The 23,358-nt window shown below is 53.5% G+C and overlaps 1 protein-coding gene across 2 annotated transcripts in view; it reads right to left on the reverse strand.

Annotated features, from left to right (window-relative positions):
- Positions 1 to 23,358, reverse strand: part of NCR3LG1 (natural killer cell cytotoxicity receptor 3 ligand 1) — a 280,467-nt gene that overhangs the window by 33,126 nt on the left and 223,983 nt on the right. Inside the window, exon 7 of one of the 2 annotated variants that reach the window (XM_075326668.1) lies at positions 17,091 to 17,399. The exons of the other annotated variant lie outside the window; for it this stretch is intronic. Coding sequence (XP_075182783.1) covers positions 17,091 to 17,399 — 309 coding nt within the window. The remainder of the gene's footprint in view (positions 1 to 17,090; positions 17,400 to 23,358) is intronic. 2 annotated transcript variants of the gene reach the window in all.

Raw genomic sequence — 23,358 nt, forward strand, 5'->3', positions numbered from 1 at the left:
CCTGTCCTATATACAGTACGGTATGGAATCAGCAACGTATCATATACAGTGACATACACAGTGCAATGTGTCATATATAGTACGGTATGGAATCAGCAACGTATCCTATACAGTGACATATACAGTGCAATGTGTCATATATAGTACAGTATGGAGCCGGCAACCTGTCCTATATACAGTACGGTATGGAATCAGCAATGTATCCTATACAGTGACATATACAGTGCAATGTGTCATATATAGTACGGTATGGAGCCGGCAACCTGTCCTATATACAGTACGGTATGGAATCAGCAACGTATCATATACAGTGCAATGTGTCATATATAGTACAGTATGGAGCCGGCCACCTGTCCTATATACAGTACGGTATGGAATCAGCAATGTATCCTATACAGTGACATATACAGTGCAATGTGTCATATATAGTACGGTATGGAGCCGGCCACCTGTCCTATATACAGTACGGTATGGAATCAGCAACGTATCATATACAGTGACATATACAGTGCAATGTGTCATATATAGTACAGTATGGAGCCGGCAACCTGTCCTATATACAGTACGGTATGGAATCAGCAATGTATCCTATACAGTGACATATACAGTGCAATGTGTCATATATAGTACGGTATGGAGCCGGCAACCTGTCCTATATACAGTACGGTATGGAATCAGCAACGTATCATATACAGTGACATATACAGTGCAATGTGTCATATATAGTACGGTATGGAGCCGGCCACCTGTCCTATATACAGTACGGTATGGAATCAGCAACGTATCATATACAGTGACATATACAGTGCAATGTGTCATATATAGTACAGTATGGAGCCGGCCACCTGTCCTATATACAGTACGGTATGGAATCAGCAACGTATCATATACAGTGACATATACAGTGCAATGTGTCATATATAGTACGGTATGGAGCCGGCCACCTGTCCTATATACAGTACGGTATGGAATCAGCAATGTATCCTATACAGTGACATATACAGTGCAATGTGTCATATATAGTACGGTATGGAGCCGGCCACCTGTCCTATATACAGTACGGTATGGAATCAGCAACGTATCATATACAGTGACATATACAGTGCAATGTGTCATATATAGTACGGTATGGAGCCGGCCACCTGTCCTATATACAGTACGGTATGGAATCAGCAATGTATCCTATACAGTGACATATACAGTGCAATGTGTCATATATAGTACAGTATGGAGCCGGCAACCTGTCCTATATACAGTACGGTATGGAATCAGCAACGTATCATATACAGTGACATATACAGTGCAATGTGTCATATATAGTACGGTATGGAGCCGGCCACCTGTCCTATATACAGTACGGTATGGAATCAGCAACGTATCCTATACAGTGACATATACAGTGCAATGTGTCATATATAGTACAGTATGGAGCCGGCCACCTGTCCTATATACAGTACGGTATGGAATCAGCAATGTATCCTATACAGTGACATATACAGTGCAATGTGTCATATATAGTACGGTATGGAGCCGGCCACCTGTCCTATATACAGTACGGTATGGAATCAGCAACGTATCCTATACAGTGACATATACAGTGCAATGTGTCATATATAGTACGGTATGGAGCCGGCCACCTGTCCTATATACAGTACGGTATGGAATCAGCAATGTATCCTATACAGTGAAGGAAATAAGTATTGGATCCCTTGCTGATTGTGTGAGTTTCCCACTGACACAGACATCAACACTCTATAATTTTAAGGGTCGGGTGATTTTTACAGTGAGACATAGAACATAAATCCAGAAAATCACATTGTATAAATGTATTTGCATTTTGCAGCAAGAAATAAGTATTTGATCCCCTACCAACCATTAAGAGTTTTGGCTACAGACACTTAGGGGCACTTTGCACACTATGACATTGCTAGCCGATGCTTGCGATGCCGAGCGCAATAGTCCCCGCCCCCGTCGCACATGCGATATCTTGTGATCGCTGCCGTAGAGAACATTATCGCTACGCCAGCCTCATATGCACTCACCTCCCCTGCGACATCGCTCTGGCCGGCGACCCGCCTCCTTCCTAAGGGGGGCGGGTCGTGCAGCGTCACCACGACATCACTAAGCGGCCGGCCAATAGAAGCGGAGGGGCGGAGATGAGCGGGATGTAAACATCCCGCCCACCTTCTCCCGCATTGCCTTTGGACGGCGGGCGCAGGTAAGGAGATGTTTGTCGCTCCTGCGGATTTACACACAGCGATGTGTGGAGCTGCAGGAACGACAAACAACATCGTACCTGCGGACGCACCGACATTATGAAAATGAACGACATGACACAGATCAGCGATTTTTGACTATTTCACGCTCGTTCATCTTCTCTTCTAGGCTTTGCACGTTGCGGTGTCGTTACCGGCGCCGGATGTGTATCACTTTCGATTTGACCCCGACGATATCGCAGTAGCGATGTCGCAACGTGCAAAGTACCCCTTAGACTTCTTATTCCCTCGTTCCCTGCATTACAGACAGCTCTTTGTCCCCTGTATAAAGCCTCCTGTCAACAGACTCCATTAATCAGACTCTAACCTCTACAACATGGGCGACCAGAGAGCTTTCTAAAGACGTCAGGGACGAGACCATAGACCTGTACAAGGCTGGAATGGAAAAGACCATAGACCTGTACAAGACTGGAATGGAGAAGACCATAGACCTGTACAAGACTGGAATGGAGAAGACCATAGACCTGTACAAGACTGGAATCGAGAAGACCATAGACCTGCACAAGGCTGGAATGGAGAAGACCATAGACCTGCACAAGGCTGGAATGGAGAAGACCATAGACCTGCACAAGGCTGGAATGGAGAAGACCATAGACCTGCACAAGGCTGGAATGGAGAAGACCATAGACCTGCACAAGGCTGGAATGGAGAAGACCATAGACCTGCACAAGGCTGGAATGGAGAAGACCATAGACCTGTACAAGGCTGGAATGGAGAAGACCATAGACCTGCACAAGGCTGGAATGGAGAAGACCATAGACCTGCACAAGGCTGGAATGGAGAAGACCATAGACCTGCACAAGGCTGGAATGGAGAAGACCATAGACCTGCACAAGGCTGGAATGGAGAAGACCATAGACCTGCACAAGGCTGGAATGGAGAAGACCATAGACCTGCACAAGGCTGGAATGGAGAAGACCATAGACCTGCACAAGGCTGGAATGGAGAAGACCATAGACCTGCACAAGGCTGGAATGGAGAAGACCATAGACCTGTACAAGGCTGGAATGGAGAAGACCATAGACCTGCACAAGGCTGGAATGGAGAAGACCATAGACCTGCACAAGGCTGGAATGGAGAAGACCATAGACCTGCACAATGCTGGAATGGAGAAGACCATAGACCTGCACAAGGCTGGAATGGAGAAGACCATAGACCTGCACAAACCTGGAGGAATGGAGAAGACCATAGACCTGCACATGCCTGGAATGGAGAAGACCATAGACCTGCAGAAGGCTGGAATGGAGAAGACCATAGACCTGCACAAGGCTGGAATGGAGAAGACCATAGACCTGCACAAGCCTGGAATGGAGAAGACCATAGACCTGCACAAGGCTGGAATGGAGAAGACCATAGACCTGCACAAGGCTGGAATGGAGAAGACCATAGACCTGCACAAGGCTGGAATGGAGAAGACCATAGACCTGCACAAGGCTGGAATGGAGAAGACCATAGACCTGCACAAGGCTGGAATGGAGAAGACCATAGACCTGCACAAGGCTGGAATGGAGAAGACCATAGACCTGCACAAGGCTGGAATGAAGAAGACCATAGACCTGCACAAGGCTGGAATGGAGAAGACCATAGACCTGCACAAGCCTGATATGGAGAAGACCATAGACCTGCACAAGGCTGGAATGGAGAAGACCATAGACCTGCACAAGGCTGGAATGGAGAAGACCATAGACCTGCACAAGACTGGAATGGAGAAGACCATAGACCTGCACAAAGCTGGAATGGAGAAGACCATAGACCTGCACAAGGCAGGAATGGAGAAGACCATAGACCTGCACAAGCCTGGGGGAATGGAGAAGACCATAGACCTGCACAAGCCTGATATGGAGAAGACCATAGACTTGCACAAGACTGGAATGGAGAAGACCATAGACCTGCACAAGGCTGGAATGGAGAAGACCATAGACCTGCACAAGGCTGCAATGGAGAAGACCATAGACCTGCACAAGGCTGGAATGGAGAAGACCATAGACCTGCACAAGGCTGGAATGGAGAAGACCATAGACCTGCACAAGGCTGGAATGGAGAAGACCATAGACCTGCACAAGGCTGGAATGGAGAAGACCATAGACCTGCACAAGGCTGGAATGGAGAAGACCATAGACCTGCACAAGGCTGGAATGGAGAAGACCATAGACCTGTACAAGGCTGGAATGGAGAAGACCATAGACCTGCACAAGGCTGGAATGGAGAAGACCATAGACCTGCACAAGGCTGGAATGGAGAAGACCATAGACCTGCACAATGCTGGAATGGAGAAGACCATAGACCTGCACAAGGCTGGAATGGAGAAGACCATAGACCTGCACAAACCTGGAGGAATGGAGAAGACCATAGACCTGCACATGCCTGGAATGGAGAAGACCATAGACCTGCAGAAGGCTGGAATGGAGAAGACCATAGACCTGCACAAGGCTGGAATGGAGAAGACCATAGACCTGCACAAGCCTGGAATGGAGAAGACCATAGACCTGCACAAGGCTGGAATGGAGAAGACCATAGACCTGCACACGGCTGGAATGGAGAAGACCATAGACCTGCACAAGGCTGGAATGGAGAAGACCATAGACCTGCACAAGGCTGGAATGGAGAAGACCATAGACCTGCACAAGGCTGGAATGGAGAAGACCATAGACCTGCACAAGGCTGGAATGGAGAAGACCATAGACCTGTACAAGGCTGGAATGGAGAAGACCATAGACCTGCACAAGGCTGGAATGAAGAAGACCATAGACCTGCACAAGGCTGGAATGGAGAAGACCATAGACCTGCACAAGCCTGATATGGAGAAGACCATAGACCTGCACAAGGCTGGAATGGAGAAGACCATAGACCTGCACAAGGCTGGAATGGAGAAGACCATAGACCTGCACAAGACTGGAATGGAGAAGACCATAGACCTGCACAAAGCTGGAATGGAGAAGACCATAGACCTGCACAAGGCAGGAATGGAGAAGACCATAGACCTGCACAAGCCTGGGGGAATGGAGAAGACCATAGACCTGCACAAGCCTGATATGGAGAAGACCATAGACTTGCACAAGACTGGAATGGAGAAGACCATAGACCTGCACAAGGCTGGAATGGAGAAGACCATAGACCTGCACAAGGCTGCAATGGAGAAGACCATAGACCTGCACAAGGCTGGAATGGAGAAGACCATAGACCTGCACAAGACTGGAATGGGCTACAAAACCATAAGTAAGACGCTGGGTGAGAAGGAGAAACTGCTGGTGCAATAGGAAGAAAATGGAAGAAATACAAAATGAGCGTCAATCGCCATCAATCTGGGGCTCCACGCGAACTCTCACCTTGTGGGGTCTCCAGGATCATGAGGAAGGTGAGAGATCAGCCGAAAACTACACGGAGGGAACTTGTTACTGATCTCAAGGCAGCTCGGACCACTGTCACCAAGAAAACCATTGGTAACACATTACGCCGTAATAGCGCCCGCAAAGTCCCACTGCTCAGGAAGTCCACTGTATAGATGCTCCGTCTATAGACGGCCCATATGCGGCCAGCTAGTTTAAAGAAGGCCCATGTGCAGTTGACCCATCTGATGAAGGCCCATGTGCAGCCGGCCGGTCTGAAGAAGGCCCACGTGCCGCCGCCCGTCTGAAGAAGAGCCATGTGCGGCCGGCCCGTCTGAAGAAGAGCCATGTGCGGCCGGCCTGTATGAAGAAGGCCCATGTGCAGCCGGCCCATCTGAAGCAGGCCCATGTGTGGCCGGCCCATCTGAAGTTTGCCAATGACACCTGGAGGATTGTGAGACTGATTGAGAGAAGGTGCTGAGGTCAGATGAGATATAAATTCAGCTCTTTGGCCCAGGTAAAAAAATGAGCCTGATGAAGAGACCTGAGTAGTCTCGAAAGCTTGCTATTATTACCATGTATTCAGATAGCCATTAAAAGGTATCAACCACTGAGGACTTCAGTTCTTTTTAAACAATTTTTTAGCTCTTTGGTCTTAACTCAACTCTCCGTGTTTGGACGAAGAGAAATGCTGCCTATGACCCAAAGATCACAGTCCCCACTGTCAAGCATGGAGGTGGAAACATGTTTTGGGGGTGTTTTTCTGCTAAGGGCACAGGACTTCTTCACCGCATCAATGGGACAATGGATTGAGCCAAGTACCGTAAAATCCTGAAAGACAACCTCCTTCCCTCCGCCAGGACATTAAAAATAGCTTGTGGCTGGGTCTTCAAGCACGACAATGACCCAAAACATACAGCCAAGGCAACAAAGGAGTGGCTCAAGAAGAAGCACATTAAGGTCATGTGTGTCGCCCTGGGCAAGCCAGGGGACACAGGTCACACACCACCACACCCCACACTCCAGGTAGGCACACCTGCTAACCACAAATCCTTGTTGCCTTCCTCCAGAGGTTGATGATGCACACCAGGGGGTGGGCCAGGCGGTTGGCTCCGCCCACCGAGGAGCTCACAACACTGGAGGCAGGAAGAAACCAGGCAGTCTAGTCAGGGAGGAGGAAGTGGAAGGAGTGGAGGAGTAGTCTAGACAGGGCAAAAGTAAACAACTAAGTGAAAGTGAAGGAAGGAAAGTAGTAAAGGAGGAAAAGCAAGCAAAGTAACAGAAGAGAAAGACAGCCTGAAGGGTCCAGCTTTGTGAGGGCCAGAACAGCAAGGTCAGCAACGGCGGTGACTGTCTGGAGGGGGACCGTTTGGAAGTTCCTGGAAGGACCCCGTTGGCTGTGTGCCCGGTGGTCTGGAGCAGTGTTCCGAAGGACAGTCAGCACCAGGGCAGGGGCCTCTCGGACCCCGGCAAGGCTAGGAGTCGCCAGATTTGCCAAATCCGTCAGTGACGGGGACGCAGCTCCCCCAACAACCAAGTCCCGATTGAAGGCAACAGCCCAACCCGTATTGGAGAGACACCGCCACCGCCACGGCACCAGTTTCTCAGGGCCAGCGCCTGCGGGCAAAGTGTAGAGCTCCTCCGGCCCAGATTGCAGTCGGGGAGCGGGTAACCGGAGGGAATCCACCGCTACCATCAGTCAACACAGGTGCAAGGAAGAGAGACATCACCGTCACCTACCGGGAGTGCAGGTGCAGCCGTCTGTGGGATCGTCCTACCAGCCGTTGGTTTACCGTACAAACTGTGTCCGTGTGTCAGGCTGAGTGAGTACCATAGTGCCGCAAGGCACAGCGCTGCCCCCGCGTCCCTGCGCCCTCCAGGCCCTACACTTCACATCTCATCACCGGGCCCCGGGATCACCAACCCCTACCCACGGAGGGGCAACACAACACCTGGCTGCTCCGCCTCACCATCCCCGGGACCCCCACACTGAGCAGCGGTGGTGAAATCACCACAACCGTGGGTGGCGTCACGAACTATAACAATCCCATCACCCAACAAACACCCCCTTTCACTCACGGGCGAGGAGTGTCGCTCGAGACACCCCGGGATCCGGCCCACAGCTCGAGCCACCAGGAGCAGCTGCCGGACCCGAGCAGAAGGGGTGAGCGCGGTGTGCTGACACCCTCCTCCCCGCCCGCGACAACTTGGCGTCACGAACAGGATCTTACCGCTCTGCCGTCAGGTAGAGGTGCGCCTTGTCACCGCCGGAGGCATCCGGCAGAAAAATTTCAGAAGCCGCCATCTTTGGCGCGAAAAGTTCCCGCTCGAGCGTCTTCTCGAGCAGTAGAGGCGCGAAGGCCGAAACCCCGCCCCGAGAGAGGAGGGGCCGGAAAGAGCTAAGGGGGACGGAAACAAGATGTCTGCGCCCGACGGAGCCGCTGGAGGAGCGGTGGTCGCAGCCGCAGCGGCACCCGCGGATGGGAATGGGCCTGCCCGGGTCCCGGTCGTACCGGCGGGAGGTGCCGCGGCCCCCGCGCTTGCTCCGGACATGCCGTTTTCCTTGCCCTATGCGCCCGGAGCTGCCTGGCTACCGCAGTATGACGGGAAACCGGATGCCCTACAGGCCTTCCGGAAAAAGCTTAACCCGTTGCTAGAGTTGTACCCCCTGACCGATAAGCAACGAGCAGCGATAGTGCTAGGCCAGCTAACCGGCGCGGCGGAGCAGGAAGCGGAGACCTGGACCGAGGGGGACCGGCTCTCTGTAGCCACCATCTTCGAGAAGCTACAGACTGCCTTCGAGACCCGGACTGAAGCTGAGCTGAGGATGCAGTTTTACCAGTGCCGGCAACGAGCTGGAGATAGCATTCGGGACTATGCTCTACGTCTGCAGACCGCCCTCCGCACGCTGAAGCGGGTGAACTCTATTAATGAGGCGGATAGCAACAAGATGTTAGTGGAGCAATTTGCGCAGGGGATGAGGTCCCCTGAGGATCGTAAACAACTCCGGCTGTGGGCCCTGGAACACCCTGATGTGGACTTTGCTGTGTTAAAGGAGCGGGCTATCAAGGCACTACAGCCCCCAGCTGCTGAAGTCCTGGAACCCGTCCCGTGGCCCGTCGAGACCGCTCCCATTGCGGCGGCCTCTGCCAAACCAACCTCCTTAATACCTGCAGCACCGTGGAAGAACTGGCAGCCCAGGTCCGTCGCCTGGACGGAGACCTTGCCAAGATCCTTGCTGCGCTACAACCTCTGACCAGATCTCAGCCTCCAGCGCAGATACAGCTTGCTGACAGTCCCGAAGATGTTCCCTGGATGCAGCGGAGAAGCGCTAACAACCCGCGGAGCAGACCCCCAATCTGCTACAAGTGCCGTAAGCCGGGCCATATTTACCGACAGTGCCCGTTAAACGAGCAACCCCTGGGGCCCCGGGCCAATCCTCAGGAGTAGAACACCGTGGCCCCCCGGACTGGCGAGACCGATATGTCGGGGCCCGCCCTATCATCCCCGTGGCTGTGGACGGCATACCGGTGATGGCTCTCTTGGACACTGGATCACAGGTAACCACCATACCGTACACGTTGTATCGGCAGTATTGGGCCACAGACGAGCTGGCGCCTCAGGACAATAGTATAAATTTGATTGCCGCTAATGGACTTCCATTGACCCAGGTGGGGTATAAACAAGTGGCTATGACAGTGGGGCAAGCTGAACTGCAACAGCAGGGTATGATTGTGATCATGAATTAACCCAGTGATCATAACCCGAAAATAGTGCTGGGAACCAATGTGATGGAACACTGCATGGCTGATGTGTTGAACCTATTGCAACAGCTAGCCGCCACAGCGGCGGGGAGCCGGCAGAGGGCTGTGCAGCGTGAGATCCGCGCCCTGATGTACCGCCAGCATGTAAGCTCAACAGGAGGGGAGATTGGTGGAGTGAGACTGATGGATGTTGCTCCGTTGACTGTGCCCCCTAGGAGTGAGATGATGATCTGGTGTAGGGCAGCAGTAGGGCCTCAGGGGCGTGACTACCCTGCGATGATGGAGCCCATGCCCTCCGAACACTGGCCCACTGTAGTGGCCGCCCGAGGGGTGGTAGATGTGAAGAAAGGGAGAGTGCCCGTGAGAGTGTTGAATTGTGGGGAGGAAGAAGTCAGGCTCCCCCGGTATGCCACCATTGCCAAGCTGCTCACCCTGGACCCTCACACTATCCATGAAGCCAGTCCATCCACACTCCCACCTACCCCCAGCACTTCCCCATCCCAGGGGGACACAAAGGAGTGGCACCAACAGCTACATGTAGGCACTGATGATACCCCTACACATCACAGGGCCGGGGTACACAGGGTGGTGCAGGAGTACGAACAGGTTTTCAGTAAGCACCCCCTAGACTTTGGGCGGATCAAGGGGGTCAAACACCACATTCCCACAGGTGAACATCCCCCTATCAAAGAGAGGTATAGACCTATTCCCCCTGCACATTACCAGTGTGCCAAGGATATGTTGAGGAATATGAAGGAGGCAGGGGTTATTCGGGACAGCTGTAGTCCCTGGGCCGCTCCGTTGGTACTGGTTAAGAAGAAGGATGGTACCATGCGGATGTGTGTTGTGTGGACTACCGGAAGATCAACCAGATAACCCATAAAGATGCCTATCCATTACCTCGTATTGAAGAGTCTTTGGCTGCACTGAGAACTGCAAACTACTTCTCGACCCTTGACCTCACCAGCGGTTACTGGCAAGTGGCCGTGGCCCCAGAGGACCGGGAGAAGACCGCCTTCACCACCCCGATGGGACACTGCGAATTCAATAGCATGCCGTTTGGGCTGTGCAATGCCCCTGGGACCTTCCAACGGTTGATGGAGTGCTGTCTGGGACATTTAAACTTCGAGACCGTCCTGCTGTATCTGGATGATGTGATTGTTTATTCCCAGACGTATGAAGCCCATCTGGAGCACCTGGCCGAGGTGTTCGCGTCCCTTGCCCAGTACGGGATGAAGTTGAAGCCCTCAAAATGCCACCTGCTGAAACCCAGAGTGCAGTATCTAGGGCATGTGGTGAGTGCGGATGGTGTCGCCCCCGACCCTGAGAAGATTACTGCCATCCAGAGCTGGCCGAGACCAACTACAGTGAGGGAAGTAAGGCAGTTCCTGGGTCTGGTGGGGTACTATCGGCGCTTTATAAAGGGATACACGAAGATGGCTGCCCCCATGCAAGATCTCCTCGTGGGACAGACCAAAGGTGGTAGACCCATTGGAGCCCCACTGTCGTGGGAGGACAAGCATGAGGAGTCCTTTTGCCAGTTGAAGGCGGCCTTGACCGGAGAAGAGGTCCTGGCGTACCCTGACTATGGGAGCCCGTTCATCCTCCACACGGACGCCAGTAATGTGGGGCTAGGAGCGGTCTTATCCCAGGTCCAGGATGGAAAGGAGAAGGTGATTGCCTACGCTAGCCGAAAACTCCGGCCGACCGAAAGGAACCCTGAGAACTATAGCTCCTTCAAGCTTGAGCTATTGGCGTTGGTGTGGGCTATCACGGAGCGGTTCCGCCACTACTTGGCGGCAGCCAAATTCACAGCGTTTACGGACAACAACCCGCTGACTCACCTGAACACGGCCAAGTTGGGCGCGCTGGAGCAGCGGTGGGTAGCCCGGCTAGCCAACTATGATTTCACCATAAAGTACCGAGCTGGTCGTGTAAACATAAATGCTGATGCACTCTCCCGGATGCCCCATCTGTCAGAAGAGGGGTGCGAGGATGACGACCTCGAGGAGATCGAGTTGCCTGCGTTTCACCAGCTGCCTACTGAGAGGGTACAAGTCTGTCAGCAAAGGGTGGATCTGGACCCGCGGCCCAGTCAAGAGTGGCAGGACGCCCAGGACCGAGCGCCGGCTGTCCGCCTTGTCAAGACTCTGGTGGAACAAGGTGCTATGGGAATAGACCCTGCCGCTCCAGCCGAAGCTCAACGCTTGTGGAAAGAACGAAAACGGCTTTACCTAAACCAAGGGAGGCTGTACCGTGAGCTGATCAACCCGAAGACCCATGAGAAGATATGCCAGTTGATCGTTCCTCAAGCTGAGGTCGCTACTGTCCTGCGGGCATACCATGATGGTGCTGGCCACTTCGGGTGGAAGAAGCTGGAGATGCTGTTGAGGGAGCGGTTCTATTGGAGTGGGATGCGTGAATCGGTGGAAGCCTGGTGTCGAGAATGTGGTCCTTGTACACTGAGGAGAAAGGACGAGACTAGCCAGAGGGCACCGTTACATCCCATAGTCACCCATCAGCCGCTGGAGCTGGTCGCCCTGGACCATGTCAAGCTCACCCCTAGCCGAAGTGGGTACACCTACGCATTGACCATGGTAGACCACTACTCAAGATTTATGGTGGTAGTCCCCGTTAAGGACCTAACTGGTCGAACCGCTGCTCGAGCGTTCCAGGCTTATTTCTGCCGACCCCATGGGTACCCCGAGAAGGTGCTGACTGACCAAGGCCCGGCTTTTGAAGCAGAGGTGTTTCACGAATTCTGCCAGTTGTACGGCTGCAAGAAGATCCGGACCACTCCGTACCACGCCCAAACCAACGGCATGTGCGAGAAAATGAATCACTTGGTCCTGGGGCTCCTCAAGACGCTACCGCTGGAAGAACGGAACATGTGGCCGGAAAAGCTACCTGACTTGGTCGACATGTATAATAATATCCCGTCCAGCTCGACGAAGTGCACCCCAGCGTATCTGATGAGGGCTCGGCCTGGCCGCCTGCCGGTGGATCTGGAGATGGGGTTGGAAGCCCCAGAAGCACTCCCTTCAACGGCAGAGTGGGAAAGCCGGAGGAGGGCACAGTACCGGCAAATCCAGGAGTATGTGGAGAAGAACCTCAGTCGGAGCCGAGAGCAGCAGGAGCACCGGTTCAACCAGAAGGCGCCCGCAGGTCCTTTCCAGCCAGGGGATGTGGTGCTGAAACGGAAGAGGAAAACCCACAAGCTGGATGATCAGTGGGAGCAAGTCCCTTATGTCATACAACCCACGGAATGGGGAGATGGGAAGACTTACCAGATCAGTCGTGACCAAGGGGACACCCTAGCCACAGTTTCCCGGGACCATCTAAAGAAATGCCCCCCAGCGCTGAAGGCAGAGGCCGAAGTACCGGTTCCTCCACCAGTGGAGAAGGCAGCAGAGGTAATACACACTGTAATGGGTGACTTCCCCGCAGACTGGCCTACACAGAACGGCGCGGTGATACTTCCAGTGATACTGTTCCCACAACCCGTGGATGAAGAAGTAGTGGAAGCGGTTAACCGTGAGCCAGAACCAGTGCCAGTGCCCAGGGATGAACCTGTACCCAGCCCCCCTGCACCTCCGCCTGCTCCACACTATAGCAGGGAGGAGGAACCGATTGTTCCCTCTACCCCACTGTCTAGCACCACTGACACCGGGCCCCGAAGGTCCACCCGTTCCAACCTAGGTAGACCCCCACTTAGGTACAGGGAGACCGTTCTATGAGTAAGAGGGGCCCGCAAATGTAAAAGAGTGTTGTGTGTTTGTTTGAAAAAGTTGAAAGTTTTGAAAAATGGAAAAACACTGATTGAACCGAGTTTTCACTTGATTCACCGTGTGATTTGCAACCGGCAGGAGCCGGCACCGTTGTCCCCGTGGGGACCGTTTAAGTTTATTTGCATGGGAACTATCCATGGACAAGCCCGTGAACTTGCAGGGCACCACAAACTTTAAGTGGCTTGTAAATATGTTGGGTACCGTTACCGTTTCCGCAATGCTGCCTCCGGAGAGGCAGGTTGGAGGGAGGGCCCTGAGCAGAGCAGGCCAGGGCCCAGCCACCAAAGGAACCGGTGGCCACCCTCTGGAGGGGAAGGACAGATCCCGCTCGGGTAACTTGTGCTGGACTGTGGGTCAAGGGGTGCTGCCTGGGTTTTAGGGGCAGCATCAGGGCCAGGTTGCTTGGGTGGGAGAGAGCGGAAACCGTGACCGTATACCGTTGCAACGTTAAAAGAAAATGTGCCTCCCGTCTTGGGAAGAGTTTTGATTAAAAATGTTATTCATGTTTTGCTTAACCCTGTTATCCCCTTTTTACAGAAAAATAAAACCGGTGAGGGACGGCAGCCCGCGGACGGTCTGCATTTTGCTAAGGGGGAATGTGTCGCCCTGGGCAAGCCAGGGGACACAGGTCACACACCACCACACCCCACACTCCAGGTAGGCACACCTGCTAACCACAAATCCTTGTTGCCTTCCTCCAGAGGTTGATGATGCACACCAGGGGGTGGGCCAGGCGGTTGGCTCCGCCCACCGAGGAGCTCACAACACTGGAGGCAGGAAGAAACCAGGCAGTCTAGTCAGGGAGGAGGAAGTGGAAGGAGTGGAGGAGTAGTCTAGACAGGGCAAAAGTAAACAACTAAGTGAAAGTGAAGGAAGGAAAGTAGTAAAGGAGGAAAAGCAAGCAAAGTAACAGAAGAGAAAGACAGCCTGAAGGGTCCAGCTTTGTGAGGGCCAGAACAGCAAGGTCAGCAACGGCGGTGACTGTCTGGAGGGGGACCGTTTGGAAGTTCCTGGAAGGACCCCGTTGGCTGTGTGCCCGGTGGTCTGGAGCAGTGTTCCGAAGGACAGTCAGCACCAGGGCAGGGGCCTCTCGGACCCCGGCAAGGCTAGGAGTCGCCAGATTTGCCAAATCCGTCAGTGACGGGGACGCAGCTCCCCCAACAACCAAGTCCCGATTGAAGGCAACAGCCCAACCCGTATTGGAGAGACACCGCCACCGCCAGGGCACCAGTTTCTCAGGGCCAGCGCCTGCGGGCAAAGTGTAGAGCTCCTCCGGCCCAGATTGCAGTCGGGGAGCGGGTAACCGGAGGGAATCCACCGCTACCATCAGTCAACACAGGTGCAAGGAAGAGAGACATCACCGTCACCTACCGGGAGTGCAGGTGCAGCCGTCTGTGGGACCGTCCTACCAGCCGTTGGTTTACCGTACAAACTGTGTCCGTGTGTCAGGCTGAGTGAGTACCATAGTGCCGCAAGGCACAGCGCTGCCCCCGCGTCCCTGCGCCCTCCAGGCCCTACACTTCACATCTCATCACCGGGCCCCGGGATCACCAACCCCTACCCACGGAGGGGCAACACAACACCTGGCTGCTCCGCCTCACCATCCCCGGGACCCCCACACTGAGCAGCGGTGGTGAAATCACCACAACAGTGGGTGGTGTCACGAACTATAACAATCCCATCACCTAACAAACACCCCCTTTCACTCACGGGCGAGGAGTGTCGCTCGAGACACCCCGGGATCCGGCCCACAGCTCGAGCCACCAGGAGCAGCTGCCGGACCCGAGCAGAAGGGGTGAGCGCGGTGTGCTGACACCCTCCTCCCCGCCCGCGACACATGTAGTGGCCCAGCCGGTCTCCAGACCCTAATCCCATAGAAAACTTATGGAGGAGCTGAAGCTCTGAGCTGCCAAGCGACAGCCTCACAATCTTAATGATTCAGAGATGATCTGCAAAGAGGAGAGGAGCAAAATCCTCCTGACATCAAACCTCATCACCAACTACAAAACCTCCTGACTGCTGGACGGCCACCAAGGGGACGGCCACCGAGTATTAGGTCTTGTCTGCCAGAGGAATCCAATACTTATTAATTTATTTGCATTTTGCAGAGAGTAATATTCATACAATGTGATTTTATGGATTTTATTTTCTATCTCACTGATAAAATAAACCTAAAATTATAGACTGTTCATGTCTGTGTCAGGGGGAAACTTACAAGATTAGCAAGGGATCCAATACTTATTTCCTTCACTGTATATAGTACAGTATGGAGCCGGCAACCTGTCCTATATATAGTACGGTATGGAGACAATGATGTGTCTTATATACAGTACAGTATGGAACCAGGACCCAGCCATGGTGGTCAGACCTGGCCCACAGCTACATGACACCCGAATGCATGGTCACCATCAGGGTCCCAGCCACAGCGGTCAGGCCTCCTCCACAGCTCCGTGACACCCGAATGCATGGTCACTATCAGGGTCCCGGCCACAGCGGTCAGGCCTCCTGCACAGCTACATGACACCCGAATGCATGGTCACTATCAGGGTCCCGGCCACAGCGGTCAGGCCTCCTCCACAGCTACATGACACCCGAATGCATGGTCACTATCAGGGTCCCGGCCACAGCAGTCAGGCCTCCTGCACAGCTACATGACACCCGAATGCATGGTCACTATCAGGGTCCCGGCCACAGCGGTATGGCCTCCTCCACAGCTCCGTGACACCCGAATGCATGGTCACTATCAGGGTCCCGGCCACAGCGGTCAGGCCTCCTCCACAGCTACATGACACCCGAATGCATGGTCACTATCAGGGTCCCGGCCACAGCGGTCAGGCCTCCTGCACAGCTACATGACACCCGAATGCATGGTCACTATCAGGGTCCCGGCCACAGCGGTCAGGCCTCCTCCACAGCTACATGACACCCGAATGCATGGTCACTATCAGGGTCCCGGCCACAGCGGTCAGGCCTCCTCCACAGCTACATGACACCCGAATGCATGGTCACTATCAGGGTCCCGGCCACAGCGGTCAGGCCTCCTCCACAGCTCCGTGACACCCGAATGCATGGTCACTATCAGGGTCCCGGCCACAGCGGTCAGGCCTCCTCCACAGCTCCATGACACCCGAATGCATGGTCACTATCAGGGTCCCGGCCACAGCGGTCAGGCCTCCTCCACAGCTCCGTGACACCCGAATGCATGGTCACTATCAGGGTCCCGGCCACAGCGGTCAGGCCTCCTCCACAGCTCCATGACACCCGAATGCATGGTCACTATCAGGGTCCCGGCCACAGCGGTCAGGCCTCCTCCACAGCTCCGTGACACCCGAATGCATGGTCACTATCAGGGTCCCGGCCACAGCGGTCAGGCCTCCTCCACAGCTACATGACACCCGAATGCATGGTCACCATCAGGGTCCCGGCCACAGCGGTCAGTCCTCCTCCACAGCTACATGACACCCGAATGCATGGTCACTATCAGGGTCCCGGCCACAGCGGTCAGGCCTCCTCCACAGCTACGTCACACCCGAATGCATGGTCACTATCAGGGTCCCGGCCACAGCGGTCAGGCCTCCTCCACAGCTACATGACACCCGAATGCATGGTCACCATCAGGGTCCCGGCCACAGCGGTCAGTCCTCCTCCACAGCTACATGACACCCGAATGCATGGTCACTATCAGGGTCCCGGCCACGGCGGTCAGGCCTCGCCCACAGTCCCGGCCACAGCGGTCAGGCCTCGCCCACAGTCCCGGCAGGTGAATTATTACCAGACCATTGTGCAGAATATTTCAGTATATTTCTGGACTTCCCAGAAGTGACAGTGTGCCTGATCACAGAGGGTTACGTTGTGGACCATTTTCCAGTCTGTTAGTGCACTGTGTTCTTAGACAAGTTATTACAATATGGAGAGGTCTTGTTCTGCTCCACTCACCCAGATTCTCCAGATCCCAGGTCACCGTCCTCGAGGCTCCAGAACGTCCATGTTTCACCTCACACCTGAACGTCTTTCCCCGATCCTTCGGTGTTGGAGTGTAAGTCATGAAGCTGGTGACATGGTACAGACCAGACAGGTCAGGGAGGGCGTCAGTGACGACATGCGGCAGGACCTGGTCGGCGTCTCTGTACCATGTAACCTGTAAAGATGCCGGGTAAAACGAGTGGATCTTACAGGACAGCTTCATGGGGTCCCCCACGCGGATCTTCTCCTCTATCTGCTTTATGGGATCCAGCACAGGAGCAGCTGTGGGAACATCACACGTAGCCGTCACACACAAGGCCACCACTACAGCGGCCACTATTCTTCCCATGACCGGTCAATCAGGGGGATTTATCGCCAGGGGAATTATGAAGTCAGTTTTGCTTGTGGCGGCATGATGTTTCCCCTAAACTCTGACACTTCTGTACAGAAAGGTCCCCGCACCTTCCACACCACCCCTATAGAAAGGTCCCTGCACCTTCCACACCACCCCTATAGAAAGGTCCCTGCACCTTCCACACCACCCCCTATAGAAAGGTCCCCGCACCTTCCACACCACCGCCTATAGAAAGGTCTCTGCACCTTCCACACCACCTCCTATAGAAAGGTCCCTGCACCTTCCACACCAGCCCCTATAGAAAGGTCCCTGCACCTTCCACACCACCCCTATAGAAAGGTCCCTGCACCTTCCACACCACCCCTATAGAAAGGTCCCTGCACCTTCCACAGCACCCCCTATAGAAAGGTCCCTGCACCTTCCACACCACCCCTATAGAAAGGTCCCCGCACCTTCCAAACCACCCCCTATAGAAAGGTCCCTGCACCTTCCACACCACCTCCTATAGAAAGGTCCCTGCACCTTCCACACCACCTCCTATAGAAAGGTCCCTGCACCTTCCACACCACCTCCTATAGAAAGGTCCCTGCACCTTCCACACCACCCCCTAAAGAAAGGTACCCGCACCTTCCACACCACCCCCTATAGAAAGGTCCCTGCACCTTCCACACCACCCCCTATAGAAAGGTCCCCGCACCTTCCACACCACCCCCTATAGAAAGGTCCCCGCACCTTCCACACCACCGCCTATAGAAAGGTCTCTGCACCTTCCACACCACCTCCTATAGAAAGGTCCCTGCACCTTCCACACCACCCCCTATAGAAAAGGTACCCGCACCTTCCACACCACCCCCTATAGAAAGGTCCCTGCACCTTCCACACCCCATATAGAAAGGTCCCTGCACCTTCCACACCACCCCTATAGAAAGGTCCCTGCACCTTCCACACCACCCCCTATAGAAAGGTCGCTGCACCTTCCACACCACCCCTATAGAAAGGTCCCTGCACCTTCCACACCACCCCCTATAGAAAGGTCCCTGCACCTTCCACACTACCTCCTATAGAAAGGTCCCTGCACCTTCCACACCACCCCCTATAGAAAGGTCTCTGCACCTTTCACACCACCCCTTATAGAAAGGTCCCTGCACCTTCCACACCACCCCCTATAGAAAGGTCCCTGCACCTTCCACACCACCCCTATAGAAAGGTCCCTGCACCTTCCACACCCCGTATAGAAAGGTCCCTGCACCTTCCACACCACCCCTATAGAAAGGTCCCTGCACCTTCCACACCACCCCCTATAGAAAGGTCCCTGCACCTTCCACACCACCCCCTATAGAAAGGTCGCTGCACCTTCCACACCACCCCTATAGAAAGGTCGCTGCACCTTCCACACCACCCCTATAGAAAGGCCTCTGCACCTTCCACACCACCCCCTATAGAAAGCTCCCTGCACCTTCCACACCACCCCCTATAGAAAGGTCCCTGCACCTTCCACACCCCGTATAGAAAGGTCCCTGCACCTTCCACACCACCCCTATAGAAAGGTCCCTGCACCTTCGACACCACCCCCTATAGAAAGGTCGCTGCACCTTCCACACCACCTCCTATAGAAAGGTCCCTGCACCTTCGACACCACCCCCTATAGAAAGGTCGCTGCACCTTCCACACCACCCCTATAGAAAGGTCGCTGCACCTTCCACACCACCCCTATAGAAAGGTCCCTGCACCTTCCACACCACCCCCTATAGAAAGGTCCCTGCACCTTCCACACCATCCCTATAGAAAGGTCCCTGCACCTTCGACACCACCCCCTATAGAAAGGTCGCTGCACCTTCCACACCACCCCTATAGTAAAGGTCCCGCACCTTCCACACCACCCCCTATAGAAAGGTCCCTGCGCCTTCCACACCACCCCTATAGAAAGGTCCCCGCACCTTCCACACCACCCCCTATAGAAAGGTCCCTGCACCTTCCACACCACCGCCTATAGAAAGGTACCCGCACCTTCCACACCACCCCCTATAGAAAGGTCTCTGCACCTTTCACACCACCCCTTATAGAAAGGTCCCTGCACCTTCCACACCACCCCCTATAGAAAGGTCCCTGCACCTTCCACACCACCCCTATAGAAAGGTCCCTGCACCTTCCACACCCCGTATAGAAAGGTCCCTGCACCTTCCACACCACCCCTATAGAAAGGTCCCTGCACCTTCCACACCACCCCCTATAGAAAGGTCCCTGCACCTTCCACACCACCCCCTATAGAAAGGTCGCTGCACCTTCCACACCACCCCTATAGAAAGGTCGCTGCACCTTCCACACCACCCCTATAGAAAGGCCCCTGCACCTTCCACACCACCCCCTATAGAAAGCTCCCTGCACCTTCCACACCACCCCCTATAGAAAGGTCCCTGCACCTTCCACACCACCCCTATAGAAAGGTCCCCGCACCTTCCACACCACCCCCTATAGAAAGGTCCCCGCACCTTCCACACCACCGCCTATAGAAAGGTCTCTGCACCTTCCACACCACCTCCTATAGAAAGGTCCCTGCACCTTCCACACCACCCCCTATAGAAAGGTACCCGCACCTTCCACACCACCCCCTATAGAAAGGTCCCTGCACCTTCCACACCACCCCCTATAGAAAGGTCCCCGCACCTTCCACACCACCCCCTATAGAAAGGTCCCCGCACCTTCCACACCACCGCCTATAGAAAGGTCTCTGCACCTTTCACACCACCCCTTATAGAAAGGTCCCTGCACCTTCCACACCACCCCCTATAGAAAGGTCCCTGCACCTTCCACACCACCCCTATAGAAAGGTCCCTTCACCTTCCACACCCCGTATAGAAAGGTCCCTGCACCTTCCACACCACCCCCTATAGAAAGGTCCCTGCACCTTCCACACCACCCCCTATAGAAAGGTCCCTGCACCTTCCACGCCACCCCCTATAGAAAGGTCTCTGCACCTTCCACACCACCCCCTATAGAAAGGTCCCTGCACCTTCCACACCACCCCCTATAGAAAAGTGTATGCTGGCAGGTAAGGAGAGTCTCATTGCTCCAGACCCGCGGTCACATCTGGACCCGCGGTTACAGATTACTGTCCTGTCTGATGGCCGAGTACTGCACGTCCCTTCTCCATCGCTTGTTAATAGTACAGCTCCACGATCATGTGTCGATAAGTGGGAGGGGGCCACAGCATGATCAATGTGTACCCTGCTGCCCTGTAGCATAGGCCTCCAGTATAGGCCTCTAGTATAGGCCTTCAGTATCGGTCACCAGTATAAGCTTCCAGTATCGGTCACCAGTATAGGCCTCCAGTATCGGTCACCAGTATAGGCCTCCAGTATCGGTCACCAGTATAGGCCTCCAGTATAGGCCTCCAGTATCGGTCACCAGTATAGTCCTCCAGTATCAGTCACCAGTATAGGCCTCCAGTATCGGTCACCAGTATAGGCCTCCAGTATAGGCCTCCAGTATCGGACACCAGTAGAGGCCTCCAGTATCGGTCACCAGTATAGGCCTCCAGTATCGGTCACCAGTATAAGCCTACAATATCGGTCACCAGTATAGGCCTCCAGTATCGGTCACCAGTATAGTCCTCCAGTATCGGTCACCAGTATAGTCCTCCAGTATCGGTCACCAGTATAGGCCTCCAGTATCGGTCACCAGTATAGGCCTCCAGTATCGGTCACCAGTATAGGCCTCCAGTATCGGTCACCAGTATAAGCCTCCAGTATCGGTCACCAGTATAGGCCTCCAGTATCGGTCACCAGTATAGGCCTCCAGTATCGGTCACCAGTATAGTCCTCCAGTATCAGTCACCAGTATAGGCCTCCAGTATCGGTCACCAGTATAGTCCTCCAGTATAGGCCTCTAGTATAGGCCTCCAGTATCGGTCACCAGTATAGGCCTCCAGTATCGGTCACCAGTATAGGCCTCCAGTATCGGTCACCAGTATAGTCCTCCAGTATAGGCCTCTAGTATAGGCCTCCAGTATCGGTCACCAGTATAGGCCTCCAGTATCGGTCACCAGTATAGGCCTCCAGTATCGGTCACCAGTATAGGCCTCCAGTATCGGTCACCAGTATAAGCCTCCAGTATCGGTCACCAGTATAGGCCTCCAGTATCGGTCACCAGTATAGGCCTCTGTAAAATAGTGAGTTTATGGAGATTTGATTCATAAACTTGAATATATACATTCATATAATGTGTGTATTTCGCCCATCCCTTTAAGAGTGTCTTTGTGAGTTGGAAATACTAGCCAAGGTCTGAAATGGTAGAACCAAAGCCATTTGCCATTGTTCATCAAAGCTTTCAACGTAGTGCTATATTCTATTTGGAATTTGTGCAAAGATCTGAAATTAGCTTTGAGAATCTTCTTTCTGTTACACTAGGGTCAAGGGTCAGCGAGCTTCAAAAGGGTTCTATATATTTTACATTCTATGTCAAGTGGTTTAGTTTTACAAGTCTCCACTGCGCAAGACACTTATTCTGCAAAAATATGAATCACATGATATGACATAAGCTAGAACTAAAAAAGATAGTTAGTTCTTGTAACACCATGTAAAGAGATAGGGAGAATCAGGGGGTGGGGTTTGAATTATAAAAGAGGACCACACTTCAAAGGGTCGGAAGAAAGAAGAAGGAGGGAGGAGAAGAAGAAGGAGAGGTAGAATGGGAGCATTCGACCAGACGATCCAGAGAGGGATGGCTTATCACAACATCACAACTATGTAAGATAAATGAACTATGTTTTTTCTCTACTTCTCTATCTACCCATCTATTAACTCAAGCCAAGACAGTAACTTTTCTGTAATGACTTTAACTTCAACTTTTATCTGAATAAATCCATATATGTTTTTGCACCTATTTTGCTCCAATCATTAATATACTGGCTTAGCATATGTCACGTGAAACCGTATTTTTAACAGCCTCCAGTATCGGTCACCAGTATAGGCCTCCAGTATCGGTCACCAGTATAGGCCTCCAGTATCGGTCACCAGTATAGGCCTCCAGTATCGGTCACCAGTATAGGCCTCCAGTATCGGTCACCAGTATAGGCCTCCAGTATAGTCCTCCAGTATCGGTCACCAGTATAGGCCTCCAGTATAGGCCTCCAGTATAGGCCTCCAGTATCGGTCACCAGTATAGGCCTCCAGTATAGTCCTCCAGTATCAGTCACCAGTATAGGCCTCCAGTATCGGTCACCAGTATAGGCCTCCAGTATCGGTCACCAGTATAGGCCTCCAGTATCGGTCACCAGTATAGGCCTCCAGTATAGGCCTCCAGTATCGGTCACCAGTATAGGCCTCCAGTATAGGCCTCCAGTATCGGTCACCAGTATAGGCCTCCAGTATCGGTCACCAGTATAGGCCTCCAGTATCGGTCACCAGTATAGGCCTCCAGTATCGGTCACCAGTATAGGCCTCCAGTATCGGTCACCAGTATAGGCCTCCAGTATCGGTCACCAGTATAGGCCTCCAGTATCGGTCACCAGTATAGGCCTCCAGTATCGGTCACCAGTATAGACCTCCAGTATCGGTCACCAGTATAGGCCTCCAGTATCGGTCACCAGTATAGGCCTCCAGTATCGGTCACCAGTATAGGCCTCCAGTATAGGCCTCCAGTATCGGTCACCAGTATAGGCCTCCAGTATCGGCCTCCAGTATAGGCCTCCAGTATAGGCCTCCAGTATAGGCCTCCAGTATAGGCCTCCAGTATCGGTCACCAGTATAGACCTCCAGTATCGGTCACCAGTATAGGCCTCCAGTATCGGTCACCAGTATAGGCCTCCAGTATCGGTCACCAGTATAGGCCTCCAGTATCGGTCACCAGTATAGGCCTCCAGTATAGGCCTCCAGTATAGGCCTCCAG

Source organism: Anomaloglossus baeobatrachus, chromosome 10 (genome assembly GCF_048569485.1).
Source record: "Anomaloglossus baeobatrachus isolate aAnoBae1 chromosome 10, aAnoBae1.hap1, whole genome shotgun sequence".
Classification (NCBI taxonomy): Eukaryota; Metazoa; Chordata; class Amphibia; order Anura; family Aromobatidae; genus Anomaloglossus; species Anomaloglossus baeobatrachus.